Below are 27578 nucleotides of genomic sequence, written 5' to 3'. Positions count from 1 at the left end.
TCCAAATCCTTTGTGAAGGTTTATTTAGAAAAACCACAACGCTGGGGAGTCACTGTTACATAGCGTGGTAATTCTCTTCCTCTTGAGTAATATGCACCACACCGTGCGCATGCAATTACTTTTGTTCCAGAGCTAACATCGTCATTTATTTATACATGTACACATATGGCCCTCAGTGCACACTACACTTCACATGGATGTTAGGACACGCACAAAGTTGAGCTTTTCCATGAAAAACCTGTATAAAAAATACAAACCAAACTGAAGCAGTCAACACGAGAAGCAATGTGCAAAAATAGTTACTCCTGAATGTTTGCTTAAGAAAAAGGGACTCTTCTGTCCTTGTTCCCCATTCAGCATTGACAATGCCAGATGTTGTCTGAAAGTAGGATATGAATTAACTGGTCACATCCTGCCCCCCTTCATGTTAGTTGCAGAGATTTTTAACCAGCTAAATAATCCTGTATTAGTATGAAAATATGCCTCCAAGCATCACCACTGTGTGCTGTTGTTGCATCCAAGAGATTTTATATTGTTGTGATGTCTGACCTGTGACACTCAGGGCTGGTGACAACCAAGGCCTTGTGTGGAGCACACAGAAGAGGCAGAACAAAGACATCTCTGGTCACTGAGCCCCATGGCAGGGGAGCTGCCTGCAGAAAACAGCCAGGGACTGGAGCTCTCCCCACACATGCTGGAAGGAGCCAGGCTCCCAGGTCCTGGCCATGGGGTGCACAGCTCTGGCCCTGTCTGCTTGCCCGTGGTGGGGCTGGTGCTGGAGATGACCCCTCCAGGCTGGGGCTCCTCCTGCAGAGGAACCGTGGCTGTGCAGAGGGCATGGCAGATGGAGGGATGGAGAGCCCACAGGGCCTTCCCCAGCCAGGTACCTCGGTCCTGGTGCAAACTGGGGCTGCAAAACTCACCTGACTGGGTCAGCACGTGTGTGGCTCTGAGCAAAGCTATACAGGACATGCTGCAGACACCATCAAGCAGTCAGACCAGCCCATCCTTGTGAGACTGCTGCATGCAAATACCAACACTGTCAATGGCAGCTAAGACTAGAAATGGATTGCACTTGTTTCCCTTGAACACAGATACGTACCATTCATTAATAAAGAAAAAACAATCATTAAAAAATCTTCAAACAATTGACGGATAATTGGGATTCCCTTGGCTGGATCAAAGGAAAAAAACCAAGAAATTAGGGGAGAGTGATTTCTGTCACTGGAGGTTATCAGTAACATAATCTTTAGGTGTTGTGGATGAGGATTCTTCCCACCCATGAAACTTCATGGTGTAAAGCCCAGTATTCCCCTGGTAATCCAAATGCTTTTAAGGATTCTATTTAAGCCCATGCAGAGTTATGACTGTATTACAGAACTTGTAATTTTTTTTAAAATGGGAGATCAAAGTTTTTTCACAGCAAATCCTGCACGGATCCAGGGAAAACCTTAGCAAGACTCCCCTGTGTGTTTTGTTTTTTACTTGCAAAGCAAAAGTTTCTGTTTATTGAGGAAGAGAAGAAGTGGAAATTGTAAAGACTGGGAGGAAGATAAATTGTAGAGACTTCTTGGGGAAGTAAACTGTGGCTACTGCACTTCATATCCCAGCTCAGCAGACTGCTTTAGCCAAGTATTTTAAGTGGGATTTCAGTGAGTGTTATTCACTTTGGACCCCATACAAAGACCAGTATCCAACAGGAAGAGCATTGCCTTGGACCTTCTCATTTCCTTACAAAAGGCACAGAGGGAGGGTTCATCCTGTTAGCTCACAGCTCAGCAAGGTGAAAACATCGCTCAGGGAGCCGTGCCAGGCATCCCCAGGTCTCTGCTCCCAGAGCCCCACAGCAGTCCCTGCTGGCTCAGGAGCATCCTGCAGTGGCTGTGGTGTCCGGCACTGCCCGAGCCAGCAGTGCTTCATCCCTGTCTCAGAGGGGCCAGTGTGCCTCGGGTGACAGTGCTGGCTGCAGGAGCATTTCTGCAGCTTCCTGAAAGCTTGGGGTGTGTGACACATCTGACCTGAGCGTCCCTTGACTCTCACAGCACGTGCACGTGGAGCCAAATGAACCTCTGGCTGTCAGTCAGCTGTTGGCAGTGATACAACTCTGGTAGAGAGTAGTTTTAGATGGTGAAATACACAAGATGAAACATCAGACTGAATTCTTACTGAAATTTCAACGCTGTTGAGCATTGGGTTTAGCTGCTGCTTTGTGAGTGCTTGTAAGTTAAGGCCAGGATTTAGCAAAGCATTTGTGCATGTGCTTAAATCTGCCCTTATTCAGATAAACACTGGCACGAATACTCATGTGCCTTGTGATACAGGAACAAACCTCAGCTGCAGCATATAAATGTCAGTCATGTAGCTGTCAAAACTACCCCTTTAATGTCTTTCCCTGGTAGCACAGTGGCTCTCCTGGATAAAGTATTTAATTAATATTCATCTAAAAGATCCTGAGAACATGCTAACAAAGGTACATAAATACAGAACTAAAAAAAGTCAAACTCATGGCTCAAAGCAAAACAAATATTGCTCAGAATACTTGTTTAGGTTAAGATCACTGGCTGTAAACTGTGCATTCTAGTAGCAAACAAAAACTTGTTGGCCTAGGAAAAAAACCCAAAACATTCAACGTCTACAGGATTGGCAACACTAATATTATTTTACAATGTGGAGTAAGAATAAAAAACATCAGTGTAACATTGCAAAATGATCCACCTAACCTAAGCTTATGTAAACAAGTACGCTTTGACAAAGTTTATACGTCTAGGCGTGATCCTGCACAGGGAGCTGGACGGGTGGAGACCCAACAAGGGAGACAGGAGCTGTTCCAAGGTGGTTCCAGCTGCCCAGATCCCTGCAGGAGAGAGGCTCAGGGGTGTGAACCTGCAAACCTGTACTGGCATCACTAGTTCTACTCCTGGGAGCAGCCCATTGCAGGATTCAGTTCAGCAGGACTATACACATAAGTAAGGATTATTCACAAACATAAGGCATTGCAGAACTTGGCCCTAAAGTTTCTATTTTCAGCAGAGAATCCCTTATCCATATACAAGGTCATATTTTTACATATCAAAAAGTGTCTAAAATAAGGGTCAGAGTCACTATATGTTATGCTCAGTAACACAGTTAAGATGCATATTGGCTTCAGATACTGCAAACCATTTTCTTCATTAAAATCAAACCACCTCTGAACCTTTCTCATAAGAATTAAATTAACCGTGAAAATTAAAAATGAGCAGGCTCTGTTTTCAAGGTTAAAAGGAGACATTAACAGAAATCAGCAACTCCCATGGTAACAGTTTTCCAGTGCCATCCCTCCTGAGCAGTGAGCACTCTGGGACTGCAGTGGTGGTGGCTCCAGTGCTGCCTGGTGTCCTGGTGCTGTGGCTACTGCCGCTCCCCTTCCACCCGCTTCTTCCGAACTGTGGAACAAGGAGAGAGTCATTGCTGCCTTCCTGACAGCCCCAACACCCCCTCCCACAGCATGGAACAGCACAGAAGGGAGGAGCTTCTGGGAAATGCTCAGAAGAATTATGCCCGCAAATGCCATAATCAATATACACCATAATGCTCAACAAAATAATTCTACCTAAACTGCATTGTTTGTATCGCAGACTGTAGAATTTCACCAAGTGCTCACATCAGTACATTTTCCACAAAAATCACATTCTGAGCTAAAGGTTTTAGATTATTAAAAATGTCACCACTTCCTGCACTTCCTTCCAGTGATTCCATTTAGATTTTATTACAGTTTTATTGTTCTTTCAAAAGATACAGTGTTCCAGCTAAATTGATACTGGTCTGCTCCAGTCTGCAATGCTCTGGATTACTTAAGCTTTAGGCATCAAAAATTAATAACTTCTGTAATTGCACAGTGTATACTATAGGTAAGAAGTAGTCACTTTTTTTTTTAAATAATTTGAAGTACTATGAAGAACTGATATCCATTACTATTCACAAAAAATATCATACCCTTCTGGGACACTGTCAGGAAAAATAGTATATAGTTGGAATGCTTAGGTATTGCTAAAAATTAAAATTTCAACCCCCTAAAAGCATGTATGAAAGAAAAAGATTTTAGCTCAACTTATATCTTAGTTCCCACAGAGAGAAACCCAAACTGAAACCCACAAAGACATCATGGTTTGATACCCCAGTCTCAAGCAGAACTGATAAAAAATACTAAGTTTAATTTCTTTTTTTCCTCTTCTCATTCCAAATTTCTCCTGCCCAGACATCTCCTTTGTATTCTGTGTACTGAGCACACAGGGCAGAGCGTGTCACACTCAGGTGACACTCGCAGGGTTTTATTGTCTTTGCCTGTACTTGGCCACAAAAGCAGGAGGGTCTGGTTTGCTCCCTTGGCTGGGCAGGCCTGGTCCATCATGGGCTGGACAACAAACTCAGGACTTCTGTGTCCTCTGAGAAAACAGGATGGGTTTGACTCCCCATCTACTGGCCAGAACAGCTGATAGAGCAATGAGAAATCTAGGACACTCCGTAGAAAAGGCTGAAATAACTCCCCTTCCCAGAAGGAGCAGGAGAAAAATAGTGGCTCCTAATCCCAGTAAGATCTTTGCTGTTTTCTGCTCTAGAGCCTGAGGAGCTTTGCATGTCCCATCACACGGAGCAGCGTGAATGCTGTGGTCAAAATTCCATCTGAATGTACAGACAGGGAGAGCTGTGCCTGGGAAGGTCAGGGCTTGGCTCACACAAAGAAACGATGAGTAAATGTAGCGGCATCTTACCCAGATCATTGTTTTTAGTGATAGCTGCTGCTACCCTGGTTCTTGGACCTTGTTTTGTGAACTGGTATCCAAACTTGAGAATCCTGGAGTTCTCCTCCAGCATCTTGGCAATCTCCATCTCTACAGCTGTCCCAAGCTGCTGCCTCTGTTGGGGATGTGGTGAAGTGTCCCCAAAAGAAAAGGAAACATTTGCTTTCATGAGAGAGAAGTAAGTGGTTGCATTTAAGTACTGAGCTGCAAACTACAAAGAGAATCCCATCCCTGCAGATTTTGCCCTGGGTTTTGTATTTGGCTTTGAGTATTTTATTGAAAAGTTTTCCACTCTTTGGTTGCACTGACTGGGGACATGAGCTACAGAATGACTGAGCCAGAGAGGCTGCCTTGACTCTGCCAGAGGCCCCTGGTAGAACCCTCTGGGAATCCATATAAAAGAGAAACAAAAGTGAACTTCCCCAATGGTCTCTCTTTACCTGGTTGTCAATTTTAATCTCTGTTAGGGATTCATTCTTTTTCAGTGCATCAATCAGTGCCAAAATCCCTGTCCCAGTGATGAAGTTGGATTCTACATTCAGACTCTTCAGTGTTTTGTTCACTTTCAACATATCTGCAAATGCCTGAAGGGCCAAAAAGAGGGAACATGAGATAACATCTAGAAAGTTTCAGGGAAGAACAGGGAATCTGCAAAACATAGCTTAGTACCAACAAGAAATAAAACATGAATACGCTTAGAAGAATGGAGAGGTAGATCAGAAGAGATTAAATTTCTACTTTTCATAGCCATAGGGAATTCCTGCAAGGGAAAATAAAGAATGTATCCTAAAGCAGACATGGACCTACTTAAAATTAGTTGCGTTTTTTTTTTTTTTTCCCAGTGATGTTAAAACTTACAATTGCTACGGGGTCATTGCTTCGAGTAGCTGCAAGACTGAATGTCTTCACATGTGTGTTGGATTCCAGAGCTTTTGCAAATTCTTTCAGTGTTGGAATAGGAATATTCTAGGGTAAAAAGACAAATCCAGTAATTAGGAAAGCCAATCACACTGCTGATTTTAATTGATTGATGAACTGATTGATGAACAAGCACAGTGAACACCCCTGCAGCTTTTAGGAGTGTGTCAGGGTGGGCACAGTGGCCCCAGAGGCTGGTGCTGCCCGCGATGCCAGCACTGCCCAGAACTGGGTCACACCAAGGCCAGCACAGGACCCTTGCTGAGCCACTTGCTACTCCTCTGCCAGTTCTTCAGTCTCCAGTGCCAGCTCCTCCTCCTCCTGCCTGTGAGGGCTAATTGAATTTGGCCAGTGATGAGTACATAGTACCCATGGGATATCTTCCTTCACAATCTGCTGAGAAAGGCAGCCAAAGGGAGTCACCCCCTGGGCACTTAATCAGCATTTAATTCAGTATCGGGAATTGATGACCTTGGAGACACTACAACAGTCCTTTCCCCACCCCTTCCCTGAGCGTCCTGCTTTTTCTGAACAGTAAGAGAGACAAAATTTGAGGATAAAAGGCACAGGCTTTAGAAGTAGTTGAATAAATCTTCCTATGATGACATGGACAAAACCACAGCATCTACCTTTATGTTGTTGAGATTAACTTCTGTGAGACCAGGATCATTTGCCTTTATCCTTTGTAAACTTGCTTCCACATTGGTTGGATTAGGTGGCTCCTCAAAGATGGGCTTGACCTTTTCACCTTTCACCACATCTGCAACACAAAATCTCATGAGATGTCAGCCAAGGAACAGGCACCATCACTCTGGCTGTTCCATTCCCACTTAGGTTTGTACAGCAGCAATCCAGGAAGGGTTTATGAGAACCACAAAACCTGCAAGCAGGAGTATTATCCCCCTTATCCCTGCCATGCTCTGTGCACCCAGAGCTGCCACTGGAGGCTGAGGTCAGGGAGGATGGGCAGCATTATCAAGGGCAAACTCCTCCTTTATATACAAAACCCCTGTACAATTAATTGGAGCCAAAGCAGCTTTGAAGAGTATTGTTTGGGATGTGATCTAGTGCAAGGGCTGCTTTGTACTTTGTCTAACATCTGTAAAGAAATGTGTGCTCAGAACTTGCCCACTATATTAGTGAGAAAATGTCCCTGCACCTCTGAATAGACTGTGCTACATAAAGCAGCATGAGCAAGAGGCCCCTCAGTTTCCTCCTCTCAGCTGATACTATCAGCCTTACTATAAATTCAATTAGCTCTTGTAAAATTGCAACATCTGCACTTTTAAAATAATAAAACTATCAAAGCATGAAAAGTAAGTCTATCTGCCAGCACCAAGATTTATGAAATCTTTGAGTAGTCATGTTCCAAAGAACTATGGTATTTAGTGCTGGAAGCTATGAGCTATAAATATTCTCAGAGAGGCATAAAAATCATAGCTTAGAACACAATTAGTACTTCTAATTCCCATGCACAGAGTTATGGAGATTAATTTATTAACCCTGACTGCCCAAGCCACTAGAAGCAAGAAAGGAATATGTGACCACAAGTATGTTTGAATCCTTTTATTTTATGCTGCAGACAGGGAGAGGTCTTGAAGACTTGTGTTCAAATCTCAGTGTACTACACATTTCTGTTCCTTGCAATGGGTAAAAGTTCATGCCATATCATGGGCCAAAAGAAAACCACATCTTATTTAGAACTCATACTCATAGTAGAGATGGTCACAGACAAGTCTTGAGCTGGTTTTCACTCTGCTGCCTTTGATGCCAAGCCTTTTTTTTTATACTAATTCCCTGAGAGACCTCAGATATCCCTGATGACACTTCAGCCTTTCTAGGGAGCTGGGAATTGAAAACTACCTTTAGAGAATCACCTTGGATGCAAGGATAGAAAGTAAATTTAAAAAGCAAATAGTTTTTTGCACTTGTGGCAGCACCCTGCCAGACTGGGAGCAGGGGAGACACAAGCATCCTGTCCTCAGGTTAGACATCACAGTGTACTCAGTCTAGAGCTAGGAGGAATTTTCATTTTCTGCTTCTTGTTGCTTTCCATGAGTTTTTCTTGTTTCTTTAATCATGGTGTTGTTTTGCCACATTGATGAGCAGACTTTTACTGAAGCATTTCACTTGGCTAAGGAAAGGTATTGCTTTTGGACCAAAGAATACAGTGATTTTCTGGTTGTAGGTCTGTGATTGGAGCATAGTTTAGCTGACTCACATAGCTGACTTTTTGACTTCGTACAACAAAAATATTCTGAAATCTATGAGGATTAGTAATGCATGCAGTTGCCTGTTATGAGATAAATGGCAGCTCACACAGGGCCCCACTGGGAAGGCTTGCAGGGCAGCTGTATCCTGAGAAAAATGAAGTGACATGGTGTCCTGTCTACTTCCCACCTCCCCTTTAGCAATGGAAGATGGAAAGGAAAGCCCTTGGTAAAGATAGCTGCTGTTCTCATGGCCTGAGAAGAAGAAACATTTTTTTACTACTGTTTCCCTAGGAAAAGGCATTCCACAGTTTTGTCTTAAAAAGTAAAGTTTAGCCCACTAGATATCCCAGGGCCTGGAGGTGACAAGCTCTGGATCAAGGCTTGGCAGGTCTCAAGAAAAGCTTGGAATTCAGATGCACCCATTTGTCCCATCCAGCCTCCTGTGGGCTGCTGAGCTAAGATCAGATCCACCAAAGGTCTGTTTACTTAGTGCAAACATTTCTGGATTTGTTTTTAGTAACTACAGCTGTTTCTCTTGGGGGATTTCCAGAATGATTCCATTTCCTGTGTCCCTGGGGAGCCACAGAACAGGCACTCTGCACCACTGCCACAGGAGCCAGGTGCAGGTGGGAGATCACAGGGAGTGCCTGGGGCAGGAGCACATCCAGGCAGCCTTTGCCTCCCTGTGAATTCAGGGATTCTGTCACGTTTGAGCCCAGTGGTTGCAAGTAATTTTTCAGGTGTGTAAATGCAGGAACCTGGGACAGGATGGCCTGGCCTGAACTGTGGCCAATTCTTAGCTATAGCTCACTCTGTCTTCTGCCTGATGCCTAAACTGAAATGGAATGGAAATTTATATGTTTTGGCCTCTTAAATACTCCCACTCCTTCAAACACCTCTGCAGAGCCAGATACTGCTCTCTACAAAAACAAATTTCCTTAGGAATGATCTGTTTGTATACTACTGTTGTTATTACAATGAATTTTAAGATCATATTTACTTTTAAAAAGTCACCTTTCATGGTGAATTAGATCAATCAAAGTTAGCTCCAGTTACACGACACTAAATTAGACCAACAGACCCCACCTACAGCTGTAGGAGTCCCCAAAGACAACATGCAGCCCACAAGAGAAATCTGCTGGCTTACTTCTCACAATTCCTTTTCCATCTTTGCCACGGGCTCCTGCTTCATCGAATTTTGGGTTGTTGACCATGTTGTGCACTCCAAGAACAGCTGAAATGTGTAAGCACCAGCAAGAGGATACAATGTTAGTGACAGGAACACAGACTGCAGGAAAGTATCTGCTACAAACTGTAGTTTAGTTCCCCAAACAAAACCCCCTTTATAAAATGTTAACTGTGTGCGTCATGCCTGCTTGTAGGGAGAGTCTTTTGGGCTCCAAATTCTGGAGATACAGACACTTTCAGTATAGATTTTTGAACAATTGAGTCAATGTAGAATGCATATCCCAGCAGTGCCAGCTGGAAGGAACCACTGTGGGTCATCTTGTCCAGCCTCTCCCCCAGGCAGGAGTGCTGCCAGCATTAATGAGGTCAGCCATGGCTTTGTCTGCTGGGATCTGAAACACCCAGGGATGGAAACCCCACAACTCTTTGGGAAAATTGTTCCAGTGCTACACTCCTAATCACTTTTCTTCCCCAATGCACAATCTGAACTTCTTATTACTTATATGTTCTGTTGTTTGGTGTATCTGAGAATTTCACTGCACATGTGATGAGCTGAATGCATTGGCATTCCCACCAGGGTTTCCAGTGGAAGCACATTGATACTAATGGGCTTGGAAAATAACCAGAAGTGGTGAAGATACCCAGGTCTAATCACCTGGCAACCAATTTTCTCATTCAAGGAGTTAGATTCCAAATTTCCTCATGGATTCAGGATCTTTATACACTGCATGCTGTAACAAGTTCATCTGGCTATTGGGATGTCAGAGCTGAGAGGAGGTAGCTGTAGTATGCTACAAACAATGTGGATACAGTGGGATCAGTCACTTCCATTGCAGTGCCAGCTCCCCAGCCTGCAGTCCAGTGCCCACCCTTCCCTTCCCCAAATCACATGAGCTGCTCCCTCCTCCCCCCTGGCCTGACACATCAGCTTTAAGCAGAGAAGTCAGAAATGCAGCAGCTGTCGAGTCACTTCAATCACCCTGGGCAACGTGTGGCCCACGGCATGGCCACCCATCAGAGCAGCACCAGGGGCTTGAGGGGTCATCATGAGACACTCCTGGTGGCAGGTGTGGCCAGAGAAGAGCTGGGCATGTGGGAGATCATATCTGCATGTTTTCTAACCTGCAAGGTCATAGAGCTCGGTGTCGGAAGCACTGGCCAGGGCCTCTTCTAGCTCTGGATCCAGGGTCACCTTCTCTTCTGTGCGGGTCTCTACAGGCTTTTCTTTAGGGATAAATATTTTTCCTAAGATAAGGAAAAAAGCCAGAGTGAGTAATGAATTATTGGAACAACTTCTTTGCCTCCTGGCAGCAGAGGAATAGGTCTGTGACAGTGGAACTGCTTGGAAATATTATCACATGTGTGTTTTTCTCTTTCTCACTTGATGTTATCCTCCATACCAGGATCTTAATAAGTCTAAAAATAAAAGGTGCAGATTACTGCTCTGTGTTGGTGATTGTTATTTTAGGAATTTTCTCTCAGGAGGAGTCCCAGCTGGGATTTTTCTGAAGGTCCTGTGTCCTTAAATAGGCAGAATCAGGCCTACACAAAAAGCTTGCAGAAATTTCATCCTTATATTTAAATGAGGCACTAGGAGCAGTTAAAACCATCCTACTGCAAGAATCCTTCAGTTTATGAACTTCCATACATGATCCTGAAAGCTCAGCAACCCTGTTCTCTTCCAGTAACTCAGTTTAATTCCCAGCCTCTCCAGAGTATTTTCCCTCTGTGTCTCCTGATGATCATTCACATAAATAGCCTTATCCTGATCATTTGTGCCTGAAAGGTCTGAACTGAACCACATGTTGCCCCAGAAAGACTCCTGGCATATTTGTTTCTCTCTGTATCCTACTGATACCTTTGGGTTTGCAGATATGTTTCCATGCAATATTCCCCCAAGACTGAGGTCACTGGCCTGTCTGCTGAAATGAGGAAAATGCAGGATAAATCCAGGAACAACACAAGTTCCAGTACTCCTTCAGGCTGCTATGATGGTTAACCTCAGTTACTGATGATGTAACTGCAAATGCTTGGAGTGGGGCCCTCTAAGTCAGAGCTGGAGCTGCACTCAGTCTCCAGCACTGCTGGGCTTTTCCCACTCAGCTTTCCTGGCCAGCCCCTGCAGTCACTGCAGAACTGGATGATCCCCAGGCAACAGGCACTGCCACTGCTCCAATAATTGAGGGAATTCCCATGATCTACTGTCCACTGTGCCATAGTTCCCCTCACCTTGTCCCTAACAACTACTTCTCAAGCAGGCTTTAATTAATCCTGGTGTAATGATGATCTTTGGCGCAGGCAGCTTTGGCCCACTGTCAGCTTTAAATTTTCATTTTGTGCAGCTTTTTACACTCTAGATATAATGCTTGAAGCATTACATCTAGTCCTGTGGCTTTCTGAAATGTCTCTAAAATAGTTTAATTTTAACTTCATTAGTCATATTGTTACCATTCATAAATGTAATCCTGATATTTAGTATTGAATTACAGATGTTTTGCCTCTGTTTTTTCAACACTGTCATCCTTTTGTGGCTTCATTTTTCTCCATTATGGTCCAAAGTATCATTTTCATGTAGTAACTTCCAATTCATTTATATCTTTTATACAAGTTTGTCTACAGACATTTTTATGCTGTCAGCTTTCATGACTCAAGTCCCTGAGTAAGCTCAGAAAAAAATTTTAATGGAAATTTCTGAAACATTGGCAAGGTTTATTGATACATGATTCAAATTATTTACCTTTGAGATATTTCTACCAAGGCTAAACCACTTCTGAGTACAAAACTAGACAGAAAGTTATGCAGAAAGTCAAAGCAGTACCATGGTATGATTTATTTTTCATGGGATACTTTAAGTAAGTAATCTTTTTAGAAAAGGCTTCAAGAAGATAAAAGCCTTTGGTGGGTGAAAGGTAAGAACCATTTTAACTGTGACTGCATCAGGTCACAGCAATTAAGGACAGCCATCCCAGCAGCATCAAACAAAAGTCAAGTGGAAATCTGGGGTAAGAAACATCTGCAAAGACAGGTCAGTCATGCTGTCCAGATTTAGCAGCAGCACAGGTGGTCAGACTTCAGACCCTCTGTGTGCTACCACCTAACCTGAAGTGTTGGGTGGCAGCTTCCAGACACCACTGACCAAGACTTAACTTGATGCCAGCTTGGCATAAGGGAAAAAATTCATTACTGTGCTGGAGGCTAGAAAACCAAAATCAACCAGAATACCCAAGTAAACAATCAATAGTGAGGAATATTGTCCAGAAAGGGTTTTCCTTTCAGATCACTGGTGATTCCACGTGAGTTTCAAGTACTCAGCAGGTGACACTGAGGGAGTTTTTATCCTAATTGGTCTTTAAGGACTTTGGATATGTGAAGGTTAAGTATGTTGCATAGCAAGAAATCAAGGGGTAATGAAAACCTCTAGAGACTCATACCTTTCCTGTACTATTCACATACAATTTTAAACATTTGTTTCAGGCATATGTAATTCTTGGATACCAGCCTGAATCTGGTTAAGTGTGTATGTGACTCCCAATGATAGTTTCATTTAACGCATTCTCGGCAAATCTTTTAGAAAAATAAAATTCTATTCTTGGTTATATGAAATACTTAAAGGGGCAAGGTCATGTCAAAGACAGTAATATATATATTTAATGTATGTGGGCCTTGCTGGCATCCAGTGGTGTTTAAAACATTCATTTTACTGCTATCTAGATAAGAACATTCCACTGTGAAGAGATGCTGTAGCACAGCAGATGGAGGTTAGAAAAACTCCTGAATTTAGCATGTTATTAGGAATTTATTACCTGTCCACCAGCTGCAAAGCCGTGTGTCTGTTTACAGACAGCTGTCAACCAGTTTTCCTTCATTATTTAAGGACAGAGTTTAAAGATTCAGTAGGTGTCTCCTAGTCCCACATCTGTACATTGTAAATTCATTATCCATTCATCATGGAATTCACTGACAAAATAAAATATGGATTGTGGCTTCCTTGATTCAATGGTCCAACTTAAAATTTATAACTTGGAAGAAGCCTTGGAGGAATAGTGACATTTTATTATTATAAAGTGAGATTTATGAAGAAAGGCTGCTGCTCTTGGTCTTCTTTATATTCACACTGTGTTTTAGAAGGTACTTTATTATTACTTTATTCTATGTGGTGTAATTAATGTTGGCTGCGTTATATTTTGCCTCCAGAACATGCTAATGTTCTGTGCTAAGTCTTAACAGTAATAGCTTAACCTTCTACCAATGAAAAACACAGTGACAAAAGTTCTGTTTATGCATAACTTGAGCTACTTTGTTCTTAACAAGACAAAAATAACCACACTTCTGTATAAGAATATATTTTTTTGTTTAACTGAAGTAAAATATAATTTTATTTTACACAAGCATAGAAACCCAAAGTGTGTGGAATCCCCAGTGCTTTCTTTCAGTGTGAAATTTTAAGTGTGCATCACTGCAATTCTCCCCTTCTTTTGGCCAAACTGGGCCAAAAGTGTCTGGGGTGACCTGGGTGATGGCTGAGGCAGCTGATTAAAAACAGGGACTTGCTGAGTGTGAGTGCAGTGAGTCTTGGCTCAGTTTAACAGCAGACCTACTCCTTTTCACCCACTGCACAAATGAGACTTCTATTGAAACTGAAATAGGATATGGTTTTCCTCAAAAGAGGCTACAGAAACAAAATCCATTGACAGCCAGAGGGAAGAAGGATTCAGAGGAAAGCACTACAGAGAGACACAGAAATGTGGACTAAGGTAAAAGGAAAGCAAATTCTCAATTAAAAAAAAATCACTGGGAACAGTCATAGATCTCATTTTGCCACTTGGTCAGCCAGGTCTCTTTTCCTGCATTGTGCAAATGCCCCCATTAAAGCAATGTCAGAGTAAAGCAAGGAAATGAGATCTCCACCTTCTCATACAGTCATAATTAACTACCATATACACATCTATGGGAGGATTTTTTAAAGATATTTTATAATACAAATGTATTTTCTGCCATAATTGTAAAACAATAATGTACTTTCTTTTCCTATATAGTGTAGCTCAGATTATTGTATTTTCAAGAAAATACCTGGTTACACTTACTACTCCTGACTTCTCAATGAATCACTGAGTACAGTGAGTGCCTGTTTGCCCTCAATTACAGAATGCTGCACAGACCTTGGGAGTGAAATTCAGTAATCCTGGAAACCTGCCTTCCATAAATCACAGGCACCTGATTCACTTTTTTCATTTTACACTATTCTTTTCTGTTGACACTTTCTTAAAAACCTCCCTACAAATATTCTATAAAAATGGAGCTAAATTAGTTCTTACCAAGGATAAATTTATATTATGAAGAAGGAAACACAGAAGCCAAGTTCAAGTAAGCATGAAGCTGAACACCAGTATAAAATAAAAATGCAGAATCATAATTGTTGTTGTTCTGTTGCTCTTGGATTAGTGTCAGCATATCCTATGCCTTAAAAATTATGACAATGGAAGAGGAAGGCTGCAAAGATAAGCATTCCAAAGTTGTTAAATCTACTGTGCATAAAGACAAAAAGTGAACTTAAGTTGCACCAGTGCCCTTGACTTTGATCAGCATGCTGGGATTCTGCCACTGCAGCAATACCCTCCAAAGAACTCTCCTGGAAAGTATGCTTGCTCAAACAAAAATAAACAAAAGCCAACCTGTACTTTTTTAAAACAGAAGGAAGCCCAGAATTTCTTCAGACCCTCACATGGATTATCACAAGTCAGGATGCAGCCCTAGGGCAGTCCTCTGCATCACCTCCTGCATTACATCACTCATAAGAGCAGAAAGCTCTTATGTCTGATGTGGAATGGTGCTAGAGGAGGAAGAAACTCAAACTGTGCCACTGCACTTCAGGTCCTCCTGGACATCAAAGACCTCTGAAACATGGGCAGAGCTGAATACCACACTAGTTATGCTCCTTTCTGGCCTCTTTTCTCCCATCCAACACATTCTTCTGCTCTTTTCCTCCCCTCATTGCCCCTTGTGCCTTTCCCATCCCCTTTGAGTCCTGACCCTTCCCACCACCTCTTCTTCTGCCCTCCCTTCCTTACCACTGCTCTTCTCTACAGCTCCTCTCCCCAGAGCTGCCACATCTAATCCTTCATCCTGGAATATTCATACAGCTCCTCAAACCCCCCACTCCACCTCTCTGCCCCAGCCTCTCTGCTGGCTCTTTACTCTTTTTTCTCCTTTACAGTGCCCTTACAAAGGGGGGGGAGCTCTGTCAGAGCAGGAGGGAGTCTCCCTGCCCTTGGTCCCATGTGCCAGGGGCCTCTCAGATGAGGAATTTCAAGAGCATCCTGAGAGCCCGGCCATGCCAGGTCCCTCTGGGCACCCTGCACAGGCAGGCAGGAGCTCTGAGCAACACTCACTGCAGGGGGAATGCTTGGAGAATGCTACAACAAACTGGATGTACAAGAAAGCACAATATTTTGAGGATGCCAGACTTGAGTATATTTCCCTGGGGATTTCATTTCAAGTCTTCTCTTCAAAGCACAGAGGCACTGCAGGTCATTAAAAAAAACAGCTGGAAAAATTTACTCTAGATGGATAAAACAATGTGTTTTCTCCTAATCTTGTTCTTGGAAGCAGCTAAGTCCTTTTTGCTGACACTTTCCAAAAATTCAACTCGAGGCAGCCTCTCAGCATGGGAAATTTCACTGTGAACTGTGCAACTTTGGCAAAGTCATGAGCGACTAAAAGAGAGTCTTAGAAAAGCAAGCAGTGAAAGGCACTGGCCACAGGCATTACTGTCAGCAACTGCAACGCTTTCAATGCCTTCAGAGACAAACATCAGCTCTAAATTTAAGCCCTAAAGAATAGGAAAAAGGTGGCAAAAATTTAAACAAACCATTTAGGCATTGGGGGTGAAATGACTGCCATGTCAATCCAAGGAAGATACTGAGTCTCTATATTAAACCCTGACTTTTGAAAGCAGTCTGTTAGAACTGGAACTCATTAGCATCTACTCTAATACTCTGACCTTCTGAAAATGACTGTCCTTATTACTGGTGCTGTGTATTGATACTCTGCTTGGCACAGCACCACATGCTGACCAACACAGATGGTCTCTGCCAGGGAAACTGAAAACACTGTTTTGGCCAAAAGTTCTCTGGTACTTTCTTCCCTTTCCCTTTTATCTATCAGCTGAAAATGTTAGTATTTAATCACATACAAGCATGTTTCTCTTCCCTTTCCAGTCACAAATAATAATAGCCCAATCCACTGGAGTTTTTCCATGACTTTGATGAGAACTGGATCGGATCCAAAATGAAATGGTTTGGCAAGGAGCAGAAGACTGTGTAGAAAACAGGGACAGTGGTGAAGGGTTGAAACAGCAATCCTTAAAGCAACCTTTCATAGCTAATGACATTTCACAACAGAAGAACTTTTTAAAATTGTGTTTCATTAGTACCACACAGTTCAGAGAAGCCCTCAACAAAGCAGAAATGCTGTTACCAGTTGATGTCTGCGCCACAGCAGGACTCAGCTCCTAACTGAGGTCAGACTGAAGCACAGACTGCAGAGAAAACAGCACTGACAGAGCTCTGCAATACTTTGTGTATGCACTGCCCCTCATGTTCCCCACCATTTCTTTTTATTCCTGGGTCATTCATGAACTTGAAAATGATACTTCACATGGAAGTGATGGAAGTCTGATAACCACCAGACCCAGCTACATGTGTTAAGAACAGTGGGTCAACTGTACTTAAGTACAACCCTAAGGAACTTCCACAGACCATCAGGTTCTATATAAGGATTTCTAGAACATCTATCCTAAGTAGGAACAAATCCAAAATACACAAAATAAACACAAACTGCCCATCACCATGGCCCCAGTTATCAGCCCTTACTCTTCACCTACACTGCCCATTAATAACAGACATCTGTGTGGCACAAGAGCTCCTGAAAGCCACCAGATCATTTCAAACCACACAATCAGTGCCCAGCCCTGACGTGCATTAGGGAGGATGTGGGTAAAACAGTCTGAAAACATTTCTCAGTGGCCAGCTTTGGGCGTGAGCCTGTGATCATTTCAGCCCTGGTTCCAGCAAACCTTGGGTCTCCACTGAAATCTGAGATCTGTCCCATACAGGCTTAAATCCTTTCTGTACAGCAATTAATGCAGTACATTACCAAGCTGCAATATGGCAGAGGTCCAAAACCCTAATGCATTCCATACGTTTGATTGGTTTTGCCAAACATCTCCAACCTCCTGAAACCACAATTACAATCAAAAACAAGGCAATTCCCTGCATAATCAGCTCCCCCCTGTCTTGGGCTCATATTTAACACTTCCTGTGTTTTAGCCATTCTGCATATCCCTGTCAGCTCTGGAATTTGGTTTAGCTTGTTTTCTAGGACAATCAAAACCTTATGGTTGCTCAGCATACAGAGACCAACACAGGCAACTGAGTTTTTGTCCTTCAGCAGCTGCTTGGTACTGCTTCTGGGTCAAGAACTCTCTAATAAAATATTAACAACAAAAAAAAGAGAGGCAGTCACAGTAAATAAAAATCATCGTGTGCCACAGACACAGGTCTGGAAGGAGGATATTTTAAATGCCACCTTCTTTTCAGCTCATCAGTGAATTTCCAAGTTTTAGCTTTGTATGATAACTGTAAGAACTGGTAGAAATGTCACTTTACATTCAGTAGAAGTATCCCACTTCCTAAATTTGAAAAGCTAAATGCTTTGCCAGTGGAAGACAAATATCATAGTACAAAACACTGACAAAAGTTCAAACAACACTTGACATACTCTAATCCTACTCACACACAAATATTCTTAGGTCATAAATAACAAAATTGGCATCAATTACTCCCAAATATACACAACTGGATTTTAGAGTTGCTTGAGAATTTAATTTTTAACTAGCAGAAGTAGCATCAAATTAATTTGGAATTATTTACAGCATGGCTACATTACAATGCATTTAGAGTATAAACAAATAATTTAACAGAAACCTATATAATATAATCATATAAATATTTACCAATCTGTAAACTCATCTTAGAGACCATCAACATGCAAAAGATGAGAAATAAGATTTTCCTCAAGAGATATCCTTCTTTAGAATTCTTCTGAAGGATGCATTTTAGAAATTTAAATTATTTTTCCTGAACTAATTACTGAGCTTTGGAAGAATACTAATTATTCTCCAATTAAAGCATCTAGCACGTAGTATCAGATTTGAAAATGTCTTTCAGGATTGCTTTGTTTCCTTGCATGGGAAATATCTTCTTATAAGTGTAAACCAAGTAATTTATGTTTTAACACAGCCATCCTGTTGTTATTTTTTTTTTCAATTGAGAGTGTCAAAATGAGTGACACTGCAGTTACAAGCATAGATTCTAAGATCCAGAAATAGCCACACATGGACTTTGTAGAACATTCATCACATTTTACCAATTAGCAGGTTTCTCATACACCCCATGGGAGGATTCCAGAGCATGTGGCAGATGGAGATTTCAGTTATATTTTATAAGGCTCAGCTTCTGCCCTGCTGGAAGTCTGGTGGTGTTTCTGTAGGACACCTCCAGCCAAGCCACAGAGGGGCAGCAGGACTCACACTCCAGTACCAATTCTGGATATGCCAAGCTCAAAATAAACAACTTTGTTCTCAAAATCAGTTCCCCTAAAGCAGCACAAGAATGACACTGTGCAGCCCATCAGTTCTGAATTGTCAAGGTACTGGACCTCATCAGATCTCAGATTAATTCAGTTATTTCTAACCAACAAAGAAACAAAGGGTATTTTCATAGCCTTTGGCCTCTGACTTCAAAGAAAATGTAGTATAATTCTGTGTGTTTAGATTATAATTGTAAAATGACTGCAGGAATCACAGAACACATGGTTGTTTTCATTTGACTTAATCTGCTAAAGCTGATACTGAGGATTTTGTCATGAATTTGTATTGTACTAAGAGGAAATTAAGGGAATAATTCCTGTAGCCTTAAACACTGTCATTACCTCATAATTTTAATAATTCTTGAAATTGTAATTTTGAAGCAAATGAACACAGTGAATCAAAAGCCAAATTAAGAACAGCTTTAAATGCTAGGAGGGCTGCATTCACTCTGTGCTCAGGGGGAAGTGAAATGTGTGGCTGGTTGTGTTTGCAAAGCAGTGGTATTTCCACACCAGAGACACCAGGAACTAATAAGCAGAACTAATAAGCACTTTAAGGGCATCTGGAAGCAAATGCAGGAATAACATTGCTTCAGCTTCATCAAAAGAAAACTGAAATGGAATAAACAGCCCAGGCCATACAGCACCACTGCCAGGGACAATACAGGGACTCACTGTGCACAGATCAAGGGCCAGTCCTGTGGGAATACACCCTTCCATACACTGCTGGGGTTTGTGCACTGGTGTTTCAGACTCATTTGGAGATCTCAGATATAACTACATGAAAACTGCAAAATCTTAATCTTAACTCTGTAAATATCAGTAAGGTGAGACATGACTGAAGGTGTTGGTATAAATACCTAGGGGCCTGCAGGCAGTGACTTGTCCTGCTCTGACCCAGCAGTGTGTAGGAGACTGAAAACAATTGGTAATTAATCCATACTACAGTAAAGTGCTTTCCTTCCTGCACAGAGTGTGCTTGACCTCTCCTGCTACTGGCAGGATCTCTGCCCTGTCACTGCATGGCAGTGGGCTCACCATCAGCCCTGTGAAGAGCACGATGTGGGCATTTTGATGGGGAAAAAAGTAGGTTAAAGAATATGCTGCATGGTAAAATGACACATTGATCTGATCTAGCTGAAAAATGTCTCATTTGTCTGAAATCATTGTTTCAATGACTGAGAACACTGTGTAGTGATAGTAACAACTCCTGACCTATGAAATGTTATATAAATAACATTTTACATCTTTGGTAATGGTACATAATGTAAAATATGCTGCCTTTGACTCTCTTGAAGTATCTGCTTTCCCCTAAGCAGATTCCACTGAAATAATGGCAAATCCATTACACAGCCAGAAATGGACCCAGACATAGGAAGTTCCTTCTTGAATGAAGGGGTTGCCTGAGGCCAGCATTTTTGTCCACTTTTTATATACAGGGAAAAGGAGCTAGTGGCACCAAAGGAATATTGTTTGTTTAAATTATGACTGTTCCTGCCCTGAGGTTATCCTACCAGTGCTTAAATTATTAGAATTAGGTTTTCCTGTTTTTCCCCTTTTTATTCCTGTAGCTGTACGACAAGGGTAGCAGGGAAAGTGTCTGCATGAATAGCATTGCCAGATGTGATGGTAAATGAGTGGAAAAATACTCATTTTTTGTAACTGTATTCCCTGAGCTGTTACATGCAGCATTTGTGGGCAAGATTCACTCAGAAAGGCATTCATGTGTTTCCTCCTGAACGCCTCCCCCACTGCAATACCCCTAATGCTGAACAGGGAGCAGTCCCTGTGGGGCTGCTGAGGGCACCTTTGTGCTCGAGTGCACCCAGAGGCACTGGCTGAGCAAGAGCTGCTGCCTGAGCCCTGTGCTGGGCTGGGGCTCCTGTACCCCCACAGGCCAATAACCCACCACAGACCATGGAGCTGCCACGGGACAGGCCACAGAGCTGCCGTGGGACTCCAGAGCAGTGGGACAGGCACTAAGCAGCTAAACCCCCCTCCACCTCCTGCTGCAGCAGCTCCAGCTCTGACTGAGCCTCGCCCTGCGCTGTCAGAGCCCTGAGCTCTGGAGTCCCAGCACGCTGCACAGAGCAGGCAGGCACCAGGCACTCTGCCAGTCCGTCTGCTCCCCAGAGCCAACACCAGCATGGCAGTACCTTTCTTTTCCCCTGTGAAGGGTACGAAGTCTTCTCTGTCCTTGTGCTCCAGAGCTTGCTTCTCCAGGTAGGAGAGCAGGCGCTCTCTGTCGAAGGGGCCCGTGGCAGCTTTCGTGGTCTGGTCCTTCTGCCGAAATCCCGCTGGAAGCAGGGCATTCTGTGAGAGAGAGGGGCAGGGGAAGGACAGCAGGCAGCTGCACACAGTGCTCCACACCTCATCTCAGTGGGTTTCAAGTGAAATCATTCTTTGCACAATGCTCTTGGGTGACAGCAGTAACACACATTACCCAAACGTAATCACGAAACCCAGCACATCGTTCAGTGTTCTCCACTTACTGCCCACTAATGTTTGTATTAACCATATTCACAGGCAGAGCACCAAAGAACTATCGTAATCACGAAACCCAGCACATCGTTCAGTGTTCTCCACCTACTGCCCACTAATGTTTGTTAACCTTATTCACAGGCAGAGCACCAAAGAACTAAGCAAGGTCATTATAACCACAGTTTGCAGTCCAGGTAGATAAACCAGGATATGTTTTCTGTAGATTTCCTTTACTTTTTCCTCACCATTTTTCTCTCACTGAAAAAACAAATTCCTTTCGTTCTAAAGCAGATGTCTCTCAGACTTCAGAAATGAATGGCATGCACTAAAGAGACTGGTGAACGAGGTACACTTCAGCTATTCAGAGTATGAGGAAGCAAGCAGATAACTCCCACTTTCAACACGTAGCTGTGGGATCCTGTGATTTCACCTGCATCCTCTAACACAGGAATATGCATAAGGCCCCCACGTTAGTCCAGGAAACCCCAGGAAGAAATGCAGGTAGGTGGAACTTGCAGTGCACATGCAATAATGCCAAGGTGTTGAAGGTGCCCCAGAGTACTTCAGAAACATCTCCTCACTGGCCAGAACATGCACAGTAAATGTGATCCATGGCAAATACAGAAGGAATTCTGTGCACTCTGAGCACATCCAGTGAACCCAAGGCATGCACAAATGTGCCCAGAGTGCTCCAAATTCATTTCACATATGTAGCATAAATACAAATGCACCATGGCCTGAATTATTGGGTTGGTTGGTGTTGCTTTTTAATGGTTTTCTGTGTCTCCATTTGAGACGCCAGATACTTGATAATACCAAAAAATGTAGAAGTGGTAGCAGTGTGGGAAGTGGCAACACGGTGGGAGAGAACACTGAAGATGTCTCTTAAATTCTGTGTCTCCATTTGAGACGCCAGATACTTGATAATACCAAAAAATGTAGGAGTGGTAGCAGTGTGGGAATGGCAACAGGGTGGGAGAGAACACTGAAGTGCTCCTTAAATTGAAGACAAACTGGTGCTGTAGAATTAGAAGCTAAAAATCTATTGTGTTTCTCCAAATTCATTTTGCCTCCAGACAGAATATTTTATCTGCCATTTTACCTGCCAGTTTTCAAATTCCTACATCAGTTTGAATATTTTTGGGTAGATACAGTCACAATTCCCTGCACACTTGTGACTGTAACCTCATTATTGTAGGATCAAGTGGTACTCAGACTCTTCAAATTCTTTGCAAGAATTTCTCAACTATTATATATATTTTATATACATATATACACACATATAAACTATATATATAGTTATTATATTTGAGATATAATAATTATATATATAGTTATTATATCTCAGTTATTCCTACTCTCTGGAAAATGACAGTTGTGTAGCTGAATCCTGTTTTTCTTGATCATTCCAAATATGTTCTCTTCAAGTAAAAACATATGTGCTGAACGACACGGTCAACAGATTTCATAAGTTCAAAAGACCTGATCTCCATAAACACAGGTTATGTTTGTTTACTGCTGTGCTCAGAAATAGGAGCCATAGAAAGCTTCTCATTGTGCTGCAGTGTGCCAACATGATTAAATATTTAGATTGCAGACAAGCTCATGTCTAAATAGACATGGGATAGACCAAGAGCACAGTGACTTTTAGAAAAGTAGCACATCCCAGCAGGAATACAACCAAAATGTAGCTGAGCTGCTCATACTTTAAGGTTCACTGTCCCTACTGCAACAAAACACAAATAAAAACACTGCAGTGTGTGGCATTTCTAACAGGCAGTGCTGCAATTATCATCACTCACCTCAGGATCAAGGTCATCGAGAACGTGTTCTAGCTGCTTCAGTTCATCCTCTGAGAGCTTGCTGAGTATTTCATCTTCGTTGATATTCTTGTACTTCTCCAGCTCCTTTCGGAAGGGCAGAGACATGGCTCCTGCTGCTGTGCTCTGCTGCTGCTGCTGCTGCTCAGGGTTCCAACCATGCAGGGGTGCCCAGCTCCTGCAGCCACGCTCCCTGCTAACAATAAAGCATTGTGAGCATCTCCATTGCGCTGAGAGTCCTGGAAAGCTGAGGGTCACAGTGACACTTAGCAATGAAAACAAAGCAGCAGGATGTCCTGGCACAGCACAGGGGGTGTGGGACGTCCTGGGCAGAGCAGCCATGGAATAGTAAGGACAGGTTCAGTAAAGCTGGGGCACAGCAAAGAGCAGCTTCCAGACAGAGATAAGGAAAATATTAGCAACTTTTGTTTTTCCTAGAAATATTGCTGGTTTATTTCATTTGCTTGGAAGCAGTTTTTCTTCTTCTTTCCTTCTGCTTGCCAGAAGCAAAGGAAAGTAGTAAAGCCACAGGCAACAATCCAACACTGACAAACAAAAACCAAAATGTTATGCTTTGAGGGATTCTGTCTTATCCCAGCTTTGCTGTTGGCTGAAAGCTAACCCATATCATCTTGGCTGACTTTTTGGCACATTCTGGTCACCTAAGCATCTCTCAGGTACACTGGTATTTAGTCTTATTTCAGCATGTTTGGATATAAATGATAGCACATCTCATCAAAATTCTTGGAGTGAGGGGATGCTAATTAGAGCTCAAAATATTATCTGTAATTCAGCCTGTTACATGGGAGACCTGCAGAACTTCAAAACTTGAAAAAACATGAAAAAAAAAATGAACTTAGTATTTCACAAACTCTTTTAGTTTTAGAATTTGAATACGATTCCTTGTTAGATGATCCCCACTGACTGGGAACAAGAAGTTCTCATTTGCATGACCACAACAGTCATTGTCATATTATCTGTCATATGACAACATGACAAAGGACTCTCTGTCTTTACTTGCTCATTTTTTTCTTATCCAGAACAAATTCTAGAACCAGAATCAGCCTGTAAAGGGACAGAGTGAAAGAGAATTAACTTTTGATGAGAAACAGCATTAGCTGGGGACTCTCAGGGTGCTGCAGGCCCTCCCAAGGTGCCCAGCTCCCACAGCAGCACCAGCACTCTTCAAATGGCACAGTTAGCTGAGCAGTGGCACTGCTGAGTTTCTGCATTCACAAATTTCAGAGTGATGGTTGATATGGAAACCAGCCAACTGACAGCTACCACTGATTTATGCATCAACCCCAACCCTAACTTCCTTTGGCCAGGTTTTTAGTTGTCATAAGCTGATAAAATCCATGTGGGTTCTGTTGCTTGTCATACGAGCTGGAAGCCTGATTTTTGTTTTTCTTTTATTCCAAATCCAGATGAAAATATTTAATTTGCTTAGGAGTTTTACTATTTAAGTACTAAATACTAAAACATATTTCATTTTTATATTTATCAAAAAGACTAGAAATCAGCAATCTATTGAAAGGGAAGGGAATAATCACTGGATTCACAAATTTGAAATATCCGGAATTCTGTGACTACTGCAACGCACATTAAGCCTTGACTGGAAACTTAAATATACTATTCCAAGAAGAATCATTATTTTGCCTACATACTTTCTTTTTCTCCTTATTCCTGCTCTGTTTGTGGCTGCTGTTTTCTTAGCACAACATCATCATCAAGCCATTCCAAATGTCAGGACAAAATTCATTCTAAACCATTCTTTAAATTGAGTTTGTTTTAGGGAGGTAGTCAGCATCTGATGTTTAACAAAGTTACAAGTGTTGTGAAATTTTCTTACCAAAATTTCATCATATGCAATGAGTCTGGGGGAAATTTTCACCAAAACCAGTACAATAGAGCTAAAGTTTTTGTGTACTTTGTGATTAAGAAGAACACTAGTTCAATATGTATTTAATCCAAGCAAATTTTTATCAAAATTACTTGTTAAATAATGAAAGCATTTTATTTTAAAATCGTAATTTGTTTAAACTGTAAAACCAAATTGAGCTGCAGTACAACACTCTGCCCTAGGGCATCAGGTGCCTTCTCTAAGTTCCTTTGGATAAACTCATTATAAACATAACATTTCAGCTAGCAGTCATTAACTGAGCTAAAAAATTTCTTTGAGGGGATTATAGCTTTTTAAAACTATTTAAATAAAGTTAAATGGTTATTTTATTAGAGTTTAATCACATCCCTGGAAAAGACAGGAATGTAATCCCAAGGTTAGGGTAATTAAATATTGTAGGAAAAGCAACTTGTAAGAGTCCAAGGCATTTCCCTGGCTGAGGGTCAGCAGTCCAGCTGGTACCAGGACCTCTCCCTCGGGTGTACAGCACTGCAGGGTCACAGCCAGGAATTGTGGCACTGGGATCAGCAAGGCCATGGATCTGAGAGCTCCTGTGAGGTCTGCACAGCTGACCCCAGGTGAATCAGAGTATGACTGTGTGCACCACACACCCCAAATTCTTTGTGAGCTGCCCAAGCGCTCAGCCATAAAGGGAAGATGTGCCAGGAGACACTTTGAACAGGTGACAACTCTCACTATTTTAAGTAAGAAGAGAAGGTGCTTGACCATGTTCAGCAGGAATGTCCCAAAGAGAAATTCAAATCCAGATATTACAGATGTGCCAGCCTAACCTCTCTCGTGGCATGAAGTACTGTGTTGAATAACCCTCAGTAGATTGAAGAGCCTAAAATAGTGCTTTTCTTGTCTGCACACATTTGCAACAGAAATTCCCTTAATATTTTCCTTTTCAGAACAGAATCCTACTCTTTTGTGACTGAACAAAAGCAGAAGACACTGCTAAGGGAATTTCTTTGTCCACAATGCCTGAAAGCAGTAAAGCTTTTCTGGAGCTTTCACTGTGCTGCAGGCTGGGCTGGAACACCCATTGCTCACGTCCTGGGTTTGTGCTCTCCATTGACCTTTCACCAGAGTCACAGTAGCACAAATCAAGGGAAGAGATAAATCCAACAATTCAGCATCAGTCAGACTGGGAAGGAAATGCTGAACTCTTGATTCACACACTCTGGAAACTGCTGTCTAATGTGATGATAACGATCTCCACCTCCCTAATTGGATTTGATACTGTTAATATTGTGTATGTAAACAGAGCCATATGCTGTCTGTGCAGCTCCTTACTGTGGCCTGGGTGTGCACACCTATTTACTTCTTGCACACTTCATCCACTGGACTTGCTTTGTTGTGATTACTGGATGAAAACTTCCATTAGTTACAAAGGCAGCTCTAACCCAGAGCTCCCTGCTGCTGTTATTCTGAGCAAATAAAAGCAGATCAGGTGTCACAGCACAAGGGAGATGTCCAGCCTAGCCACAGAGACAACACACCTGAATGTCACACTGCATTAGGGACACTGAGGGAAGCAGGATGAGGGACCATGGATAACACTGTGCAGTTTCCCTTCAAACTTACTGGGAAGAGTGAAAGAGGTTAAGGAATGGGGGAGCACATATCCCATCTGTTTTTCTCCACTGAGTTTCAGTATGGAGCATCTCAGTCTCTCCTGGGCCTAAGCCCCACTGTTAAACAGCAAAGCCCAAGAGGTGAGATCTGTGCTGGGTCTGGGTGGGCAGCACTGGAAGAGGCATTTCTGCTACCCACGGGCTACTTTTAAACCCTTGTGGAGCACAGAGTTTCCACTGTGAGCTTCAAAGAACCTCTTGCTATAGCTGTATTTCTGATTCCTTCTAAAGAAAGAAATACATATGGTGTTACTTGGGGCAGCTTTTCACCTATTCCTGTCAACATCAGCATTTTAAACATGTTTGCAAGGAAAAAAAGGTGTCATTAGTCAGCCTACATAAAATCGTTATTGCTCAGTGTAGTTAGCACCTGCTGTGATACAGCCCCTCTGCACCTCGCCATGTTCAAAAGTACTTTTTTGTTATGCTTATACACTTCTGAAAGGGCTGTCTAGAGGAGCCAGGCTGTGGTTTCTGCTGATGCCATAACACTGTTGTAATCTTCTACTGCTGATACAGATGTTTCTTTCTGAGAGTGAATCACTCTTCTGCTGAATTGATGTTGAATGTCACAGGGATCCCCCTTGCATGTGTTTGGATCCCTTAGGAAGTGCTGGAACAACCTGAACTGTAGAATCTCCTATGGACCAGCAGCCACAAATGCACTTCAGGTCACTCCTGCCATCTAAAACACAGACTACACACTTAGAGAAACATCTGTCTCTGGGGTCCTGCAGAGAGGAGGAGACTGTGATACAGAGGATGTGAATTTCCAGGTTTGATAGTGTGAATAAGCTAGGAATGAAGCTGCATGACAATGTGCATTATGAAGTATAGAGACATGTGATGAATGGGAAATAATCTAATACAGTTCTTTGCATTTTTATGGGGAAAAAGTATTTTTTAATAATCAGGTTTGAGAAATTGTTCTCATTTTTGCAAATCACAGCAACTCATCTTTACAAAGGAAATCCTGATGCATGGCATATTTT

General features: G+C 42.3%; 1 protein-coding gene across 1 annotated transcript; it reads right to left on the bottom strand.

Annotated features, from left to right (window-relative positions):
- LOC120508992 (tropomodulin-2) lies at positions 1–23260 on the bottom strand. Its single transcript, XM_039723155.1, has 9 exons — positions 23029–23260; positions 20902–21058; positions 10220–10342; positions 9057–9143; positions 6326–6456; positions 5637–5744; positions 5219–5362; positions 4749–4893; positions 1–3422 (listed from the first exon to the last, which is right to left on the bottom strand). The coding sequence occupies exons 1-9, from the start codon at positions 23152–23154 to the stop codon at positions 3388–3390; spliced, it is 1056 nt and encodes a 351-aa protein (XP_039579089.1). The 5' UTR covers positions 23155–23260; the 3' UTR covers positions 1–3387.
- Positions 23261–27578: the final 4318 nt, after the last annotated feature.

Source organism: Passer montanus, unplaced genomic scaffold (assembly GCF_014805655.1).
Source record: "Passer montanus isolate IOZ18808 unplaced genomic scaffold, ASM1480565v1 scaffold5, whole genome shotgun sequence".
NCBI lineage: Eukaryota > Metazoa > Chordata > Aves > Passeriformes > Passeridae > Passer > Passer montanus.
Note: the sequence above shows the minus strand (reverse complement) of the source record. Positions and strands in the feature narration are given on the sequence as shown.

Coding starts and splice junctions, on each gene's coding strand:
- LOC120508992 (XM_039723155.1), bottom strand. CDS start 23,154: ATGTCTCTGCCCTTCCGAAAGGAGCTGGAGAAGTACAAGAATATCAAC. Junction 6,457..9,056: donor TGGAAAAGGAATTGTGAGAA/GTAAGCCAGCAG, acceptor TTTGTGTTGCAG/ATGTGGTGAAAGGTGAAAAG. Junction 5,745..6,325: donor TTAATCTCAACAACATAAAG/GTAGATGCTGTG, acceptor TTTTTACCCTAG/AATATTCCTATTCCAACACT.